This window comes from Alligator sinensis, unplaced genomic scaffold (genome assembly GCF_000455745.1).
Source record: "Alligator sinensis unplaced genomic scaffold, ASM45574v1 scaffold447_1, whole genome shotgun sequence".
In the NCBI taxonomy this organism is placed as follows: Eukaryota; Metazoa; Chordata; order Crocodylia; family Alligatoridae; genus Alligator; species Alligator sinensis.
Window position 1 is genome coordinate 2,053,065 of NW_005842123.1, and position 9,296 is coordinate 2,062,360.

Sequence of the window (9,296 nt, forward strand, 5' to 3'; positions counted from 1 at the left end):
GTAAAAATAGAATTCTTATCTGCTATCACTGTATATTAGTAAAATTTGTCTATTATTGGAGAGTTTGTGGTCAGTCTGATGGTTTGGGTCCGCTTGGAACAAGGTATCTGAGTCACAAATCCAGAGCCAACACCTTGGACATTGTCCCTCGGTGATGTTAACTGGCAGATTGTAGCCCTATCCAATCCAGGACTCTCAGGTTATGTGCTCAGTAAGTCAGTGGTGAGCAGAATGATATAGTAAGCATTGTCCTGTTTTGCCACTATCTAAACAAGTATGAAAAAAAGGATTCAAAGAAATGTTCAAAATGCTTGGCAGAAGGACAATAAGACTCTGTGTGGACAGCAGTGAGCTAGTATGAACAATTTGTAGGATCAGGGCTTGGAATTTTTTATCTTGTTAATTTGGCAAAGTGACTAAAACAGTCAAGTCTAGCCCAATATACAATTTATACTACTTTGTTTTGTTTTGTTTGCTGGATGTGTTAAAACAAATCTGCCTTTGTACCACTGGTGGATGTTCTAGGTAGGAAAAAAGTGTTGACAAACGTTGGCAGAGGCTATTCAGGAAAGGCGTACCATCTGGAGAACTTGATTATAGGACTTCAGAACTGATTGGCTGTGTGGATGTTGGCTCCATCATTATGCGCATGGGGTAAGACCTGGAGAGCATGGGATTGTTGATATTTGCTGGACTTCAACCTTCTGAAGTAAAAATAGAATCTCACTATCTGTAGAAAGCCCAGCTGTCAGGCATAAAGTAGGCTCAGAAAAGTTGTCTTACCTCTAATATTTTGGCAACTACTTCTACACGTACTTACTTAACGAGCTGCTTTTTATTGACACTGCTGTGAACCACCTTTCGACTTCACATATATTTCCTCCATTGTAGGTGTTAGTTCATACAAGACCTTGAAAGCACATAGGCTCCTATAATAATCTGCTTTGTAAATGTGTCTTCTAAAGGCCTTAAACCAAGGGAAACTAAGACCTCTTTAACATTTGACTGGAAGTATCCACCTACACATTTGTTTGCATCTTTAGTTAATTTGTCTCATTTTTTCCCAAGCACCTCTGTACAGACAAGCCCTGAAATGGCAGGTGACATTATCACCGGATGATGATATGATCCAGCATACATTAGCAGCATGACCCCTCTTCCAAATGTATTTACATATTAAAAACAGTAGGAGGAAATGATCACTGGTTCAACATCTGATCAAAAGTCAATCACTTTTTTTTTTAGTTTTATAAACACAAGTAGCCTGAAAACCCTACTCTGATACCAAGGAGTATAAAACAAAGTAACCTGTAGCTTTTTGTTTTTATTGTCCTGCTGTTGCATCTAAATGAATAAATATCATCTTTGAAATTTGTTCTCTTCAGGCAAATATAAAAAAAAGGGTCAAAAGTTACTTTTTTGCATTGTGCAAAAAAGTAAGCACTGTAAAGCAGATCAAACAGGGTGTGAAAGGGGAAATATTCAGATTGTCAGTCACAATCTATACTTCTAAAAACCAATGGAGTTCAAAATTTCTGGTTCCAATCAGCATTTCCTTCCCTCCTCCCATCCTTCTCTCTACCCAATATGGAATCTGATTCAATTATTTTTTTTTTTTAAAAGAAAGTCAACTTAGTTATGCTTAAATAACTGGAACGTAAATTAAAATCTGCTCAAGGCAATTTCATATTTAGTGTTTCCCCATACTTTTCTCCACCCATAAAGTAACAATTATTCAAAGTCACATTTTTTCAAGCAAAGTTTGAATCGGTTTCAATATTCTGTCCAGATGAAGCACAACTTCAAACTCTCAAGTTGGCTGTTACTAACAGTATTATGGAAACAACCATGTTGCCAATGTTTCTTAGATACAAAGCAACAGCATGAGGGAACAAGGCTGAACAAGAATGCAGGCCCAGGGTTCTGCTATTCTCTCATAAAAGAGCTGAGTTTTCTCTTTATAAAGCTGTAGATCCATTTGAGGCACTAAACTAACACGTGAGAAAATGCATATGCTATAGCAGTTTGATATTTTATTACAGTTACCTTAATACACCAAAAATATATTTGCAGAAGACATGGAAATATTTAATCCTTTGTGGAAGGAACCGCTAACAGTCTTAGGACTTTGTACAAGGAAAGTGAAAGTTAGAGGGGAAAATTGCTTGGTCTTTCCTTGTTAATTATAAGTACCTCCACATAAGTGACTCAAGCAAGGGGCACACACACTGTAACTCTACCCATGCTGCAGCGCTTCCTTTAAAAAGGGAATGGAGCCGAGGTCTCGCTCCTCATTAACAAAGCATTTTTTCCTTTGCCATAAACTCAATGTGTACTGTTATCCCCTAAATATCCCTACTACATTAGGGATGGACTGAAAATTGTATATTAATACTAGAAACAGGTGTCCAAAGCCCTGCACCATGCACTTCAAGAATCAATTTTTAACTAACATGAATAAAAGTCTTCTCTTTCAAGCTAGTCTCAATATATACCCCCATATATTTTTGTTATTATAAACAGGCCTGGAGAGGTGACAAAGGGGCCACCTGCATCTAGATGCAATTCTGAAGTCTCACCCTGCCCAACACAGACACAGCCTATGGGACTCTGCATGGTTACAGGCATCCACAGTAGCAGAATCTAAATGAATAATTGATTCTGGACTACCCTGCCACATTGCAGTGCTAGTAGCTGTAGGTTTAAAGCTCTAATACACCATTAAATATATTGTTGCCATTGGTATTTCATCATTAATGCAGCATCCAGCAACTCTCACAAAATATTTAATAATCCAAACCAAAATGCTAATCAAAGAAATCACCTTAATAAGGATCTTAAAAAAATTCAACAAGTATAGTGGAATGAGAGGGTGGGTTTAGAGAATAAGTAAGTTGGGAACTAAGTTTATTTCTTCCTCCAATACTTTTTTTTTCTTTTTAAACACTTTACAAAAAAATGGATACCCTTATACCCATGAAAATATCATCCATGGCAGCTGAAAGCAAACACTATTATTTTTGTCATCTAAAAGGGCATTTTTTAAAATCATAATACAAAGGTCTGTGCTGTAAGCAGTCCTTCACTTTGCACTGTAACAATAAGGCTTACTGTATTGTACTTTAAAGATGAGAGATCTTAGACCTGCAGTTATGAACCACTGGCTTTAACAAACATCATTTTATAACTGCTTTTCACATCTTTCTTGCTTTCAGGGGCATCATCTTCATCATGCTCTTCAGGTGCTTGCAGTTCTTCTGTAGATCCCTCTTGCTCTGACTCGGAGCTACTTTCAGTGTCCTCTGGACTTTCCTGTTCTGGGGACTCTCCAGAACACTCACCCTGCTCCTCTTCACCTTCCTGCAACTAAAATAAAATGTACAATATCAGTAGTTCAAGAACCTTCACCATTCATTCTACTATTTCATGCTGATCCACTGCAACTGTTTCAAGTGTCCATTCCTATCCTGTGAAAAATGGATGCTAAAACCCACAACAGTTTAAACTATTGTTTTATTCTGGTAAAGATAACCTGTATTAAAATGTCATTGACTGAAGGACAGGAGTGGACACAAGTGACAATCAGTGAGGTGATGAAGAGTTATGAGCAGCAAGTACCCTGCACCTTTTAAAGTAGCATTATTGTTTTGTCTGTCTGTAGCCTAGGACAACATGCTATTTATAAATGAAACATCTCAGCATCTCAAGCTGTGACTGTATCAGCTCAAACTAAAGACAAGTTAATTTAGGTGAGCATACCCATAGGAGACATCTCCATCTTCTACCAAAGGAATCTCTCAAAATGATGTGGGCAATTTGACTGGCTCTCACCTGAGATAGCAATAAACCAAATACCCCAGCTGGTGTTTTGACACTGTGCTGATAACACTGTAGGGGTGCCCATTTTGAAAAACTGAAGACATTTGTGACCATTAAAAATCCCAAAAGGCCTGGGATCCCCACCCCCAAATTATTGTGTTGATTATGATTCTGTCTAGTTAAGTTTTCCCTGCACTCTGAACTATATTCTTCTCTTCCTTTCTTAAATGCCAAGATAGAACTATTACGTGGTTCTACCTTATATTTGCAATGGGTGTGTAAGATCCCTCTTGGAAAAGCTTTAATAATTCCTGTTTAGACCATGAATCTTGTAGGCATCTAAGAATTCTCTGGAAACTCTATATTCAAGTACAGGTATCTAACAGCTGCTGATTTGGTTTCGATCTGTTACTGAAAACAGCTGTGGGATGCTTAAGTCAAGTGTCATCTCCATGCGCACTGGAACAACCATGAGTCAACAACAGAGTAAGTAACTTACTACCTCGCTGAAACCAAGTCCACAATGTCGCCGATTTCTTCCTGACATTGTGCTGTCCATGCTCTGCTGGAACTGAGACTCTAACTCTTCATTCATTTTCTTGTCTTCTTCCCCTGCAGGTCCAGTGTACTTTGGTTATGGTTCAGTCAAATTAACAAAGACATCTGATTACACACAGTCACTATTTATTTATTTTTTAGAATTCAGTACTGTATGCACAAATTTTCAGTCTTAGAAAGTATAGGCTTGACCACTTTCTTACTATAGACTACGTACCTTTGTCAGCCGTGTAAACATCCGTTTACATAGACCAATTAATTTGTTCAATGAGTGAAGTAAAATACTCTTATCGTAAGGGTGTGATCATAGATGACCAAGTATAATATCTATTCAATGATGCTTCATGCATCTACTCTAGATGCACTATTTGTCGCAATATAATCCAGTTAAGAATTTCCTATCCTGCTAGTACTACAATTTGTTTCACCGCAAGGTTAAAATATCACATGGAACAGAAGCTTCCACACTTGAATTGACCATACTTCACATGTGGTCTAAACTGATAAATCAACGCACTGCAAAAAAGTCAGTGGTTAATGCTAAAGGAACCCACTCAAATACACAACAGAAGACAAGAACATCACTTCTGTATTCAACTTGCTACATTTTAGATGAACTACTTGTGCCCTGGACCATTTCATTTCATGCTTACTTGAATTCTCAGCAGCATGAAACTGAGGCTGCTTAGATGTTTTTCTTTATCAGCCTACTTCTCATATTTCCTTAGCAGACAAGGTCAGTTGCTTTTGCATATCCTATCTTACTTCTCAGTAAAGTTAGTAATGAATTATTTCCTTTACCAAAATATAGGTCAAATTTTAAAAATAATTGAGAACCCCACTGTTTTGTAGACAGAGAATGGGCATAGAACTGAGATTTGTCTTAATTTTCCACATATGTAAATAGACTACTTCATGCTGTAAGAATTCAGAGAAGAAGACAGACAAGTGTGGAAAGTAGGATGGTTGCAAGTAGGTTATTTTCTGTTGCAACTGATTAAAAGTGTTTTATTTTAAACTGCGGGACCTGGCACCCTGTCACATCCTAACCACAGCTTTTTGCTAGTGTCCAACTAATAGCTCTTACATATTCCTTTTTTAAAAAAAAACAGATGAACAGTGAGGCCGGTGAAAACAGAGGGGATGAAGTGACCTGCTAAATGTCACCTAAGAGGCCAATCAAAAAGCCAGAAACAGACTCCAAATTTCTGTAGCAAACGCATTTGAATTAGCTAACAGGGGGAAGAGGGAGGGGAAAAACAAACATGCAGTGGCAGGCAGGTTGGAAGCACCAGCCCCCCGACAGAATGAGTAGCTTTATTGTGACTTGCCACACTTAATGTTGCTTCAACTTGGGGGTCGGCATATCAGAAAAAAAATATCTAATGCAACCTGGCAGTTCCTGGTCTACAGACCTAAGACTAAGCTGTGCTAAAGCCTTTCTGTACTTTGGCCTAACTAATCAAGCCCAGTTTGAAATCTGACAGTTGAAGATACCTCAGCTTCCAGGAGATAGGTAAGACCCTGAGGAGAAACAGATTTGCAAAATCAACTTAGCAATCAGAAACAAAAAGTTTACCTTTAACTTGTGCACCTTGTACGAGTGTGGTGATTCGCCTCTTATCAAACTGGCTTAGTCTTTAGGTCATAGATTTCTCTTAATCTTTTTTTTTTATTTTTTAATTATTATTTTTTTAAAAGTTTACATACTCAGTGGAGAGTCTAACACAAGGCCAGTTCTGTTCCATGCCCAAGCTTCTAGCATCAATGAACATCAACAGTTGGCAGCAATTCATCAGGTGTAACAGAATGCAGCCTCTTAATGCTGTAGCTAATTCAAGGTGTGGATAAAAATAAAGCTTTTTGCTTCTAAATCAGGAAAATGACGCTGAGGATTTAGACCTCAATTTGGCAAGATTTTTCAGCATGTTTAAAAGCAAAGCATTTCAATACTTTGCATTCCAGTTAAGTGTTGCATTTACTACTTTGCTGAATTTTGGTTGTAGACAAACCATTCTTTTCACTAAAAATACCCCTTTTCAGTAATTATTTAGACACACAAAAGGAGATACAGGGACTTAGAATCTGATCTCCATTCTTCATCATTAGCCACACAAATGAAATCCATCATTCTGAGTTATTGTACGAGGACAACCATAAGGACCTTAACAATAAGCGTATAGTTACAGTCCTATCTACAGCTTCTAGGACTATAAGCTAAAATGTAGGAAGCTATAAGGAAGCTCTGGTTCCCTAAATGAATGCAAGTTTACAGATTTCCAATTTTTTGTCAACTATTGGATAAACTGACCTGTCCTGAAGTGAGAAGTTGATCTGTGGTCTCCAATAACGAGGCGGCCAGTGCGTTCTCTCTAAAAAGAAAATGCAGTTTGTTTTGGAGCTTACAGTGAACTCCGACACCTCTACTCGTCTCCATAACTCTTGGAGAGGGGAACCCCTACCTTCCTCTGCTGACAACTAGTTTTTAAGGCATGGGCTGCTTCACCTTCACACCCATTGACAAAAGCTGGTTTCAACTGGATCTTATTGGTGAGTACATAGATTCCCCACCCTCAGGAGAAGGAAATGATGGTGTTACAGCAGGACAAGGGAGACCAGTAATTGCCAAAATTACAATGGATAGCACAATACTTCAAGTCACAACCTAGATTTCATGAGTTCGATCTCTTTTGTTCAAGTCCCATGTAAATGATTTGACATTTGGGTGTCCCTCCCCTCCACATCTTTCTTTTCTTTTTTAATATTTCTCCTCGTTTTTGTTCTCCTTCTTTTACTTAACAGAAAGCTACCAGCTGCTTGGGCATATCAAATGTGGGGGTCCATAATGTTCAGCTGCATGTACTTTTCTAGTTGAATGCGGCATTGGTTAAATCACTGCTAATTGTGAGGGCTTTGGCCTGTCACCCTATGCACAAGAACTGCTATCACATCTGCTTGTAGTAGCCACCTCTGTGGGAACACAATCTGTCACTGTCATGTGGATTAATCTGTGGTAATGCTTGTAACCAACAATTCTTCATATACCACTGCTACCCCGCTAAAGTGAATGCAGTATTTTCTAGCTTTGTCAAGGAAAGCAACTAGAGCGGAAGTGAAATTTTAATTCCTCCTTCTTCCTTGAAGTAAAAAAAAGAAAGTTACTATTTTAGGTCATGATGAAAGCATCTGTAACAGGAAAGTGCAATGCACATACAAATACAGGTCTTGGGTTGGTAATATCTAATATCTCACGTAATTCTACCAGCTCTACATGGATCATATGAAAGATAACCTCATATACAACTAGTGCATTTTAAAAGTTTGCTCCTTTATACGAAATCAACTTTCACACTTTATGAGTGGGTGTACAAGCCATATTTTTTTGCTCATCCAGCTGCTGTCATACGTAAGCATTAAGATATTGGAAGATGCCAATTCTAGGTTAGCTAGAAAATGTTTTCCACTATCTGGCAGGCTGATGTGAAAACACTGAATGACTGTCAGTATTCAAAGATAACACTAGAGCCTTCCTGTTGCATAGCAATGCTAATACAGAAATTGTAGGTTTGAACTGCTCGATGTTAAACCTCATTCTTGCCAAAAGCAAGCTAACATCACAAAAGAGGCGCAACTGAAAGCACAAGTTCTGTACCGCTGTCTCCAAGCCCCTGGATTGCAAAGCAAGTTTTGGCCTCCAATCACCATGTGCCTCAACAGCAAGGCCCAGGGTGGATTTGACTTAAATCAAATCCATTTAAATCACAATTTAAATCACTGGTCAGGAAGCCTCGATTTAATCACTGTTTTCTACAAAAAAAGTGCATTTGTGTTGTTTGATATCCTCCATTCATTGAACTTTTTGAAACTTTGCAATTTTAGAGCGAGGTAGGGGCTTGACTCTGCATACACAAACTTCCAGAGAGACAAGAGGGCTGATCAGGCCTGTTCTCTCTTATCTACATATACCACTGTTAATAAGGATGTTATCTCTGGAGACGCAAATCCACAGAACTGATGCTAAGCAGCACAGGGATGCTTAATGGGATCTTCTAGACTGAGCACTGAGTCCCACTGGGTAGAGTGGTTTTCTTTAATCTTTACTAATCTACAGAGGAGCATCTGGGAAGATTGGGCCCCTAATACAGTCCATGACCTGCTGTGACCTATTTATAAAACTTTTTTCTAAAAAGGTTACATGAATACATTGTCTCAAATAATACATAATTAGAGGTTACAATCCCTATCCCATGACGATCTTTGCCCTTTAACATATCTTAAATTAAAACTACCTTTATGCAGGTTTTTTTTTTAAAAGAATCTTAACAAAAAATATGAATAAAAAAAAATCTGATTTAAGTTAAAAAAAAAAACCCCAATCTTTAATATTAAAAAAAGATTGCCAATTTCTGGCAAAGCCTCAGCCTTTCCAGGAAACATATCAGGCAGCCGCGGGCACCGGACAAACCCTGGGCTGTTTGAGCTCACCCGTGGCAGTGACTTGCAGCCCCGGCTCACCTTCCCCGCGCCCATCAGCCGCAGGAACTTCTGCTTCCGCTCCTCGTTGCCCAGGTCAGCTGCCTCCCAGCTGCTGGATCCATGCTGGGAAACAAGACGCCCCTGTTACTCAAGCTCACGCTCAGCCCGTGCCCAGGGGCTCCACCCCGGCTGAAGTGGGGCCAGGAGCACAGCATTGTGGGATGCTGGAGGACCACCGAGTCCAGCTCCCTCCACCATTATGACCCTGCCCCTCCCCCCTCTCACGTCATGGGGCGGAGCCTCATGCTCCCCCGCGGCTCAGCCAATGAGATGCCAGGAGGGCCCAAGTGCCCCAACGTGCGGGGAAAGCGCCTTTACTGCGCACCAAGGGTTACGTGTGGTGCTCCCCCTCCCCAACCACCGTCCACACGCAGTCTCCCCAC

The 9,296-nt window shown here is 39.5% G+C and overlaps 1 protein-coding gene across 1 annotated transcript in view; it reads right to left on the minus strand.

Moving 5' to 3' along the window:
• Positions 1 to 2,011: 2,011 nt before the first annotated feature.
• CUNH11orf58 (chromosome unknown C11orf58 homolog) overlaps positions 2,012 to 9,296 on the minus strand; it is a 17,029-nt gene continuing 9,744 nt past the window's right edge. Inside the window, exons 2-5 of the mRNA XM_014520513.2 lie at positions 8,893 to 8,994; positions 6,689 to 6,749; positions 4,322 to 4,431; positions 2,012 to 3,366 (exon numbers count right to left, since the gene is read on the minus strand). Coding sequence (XP_014375999.2) covers positions 3,151 to 3,366; positions 4,322 to 4,431; positions 6,689 to 6,749; positions 8,893 to 8,994 — 489 coding nt within the window. The 3' untranslated portion in view covers positions 2,012 to 3,150. The remainder of the gene's footprint in view (positions 3,367 to 4,321; positions 4,432 to 6,688; positions 6,750 to 8,892; positions 8,995 to 9,296) is intronic.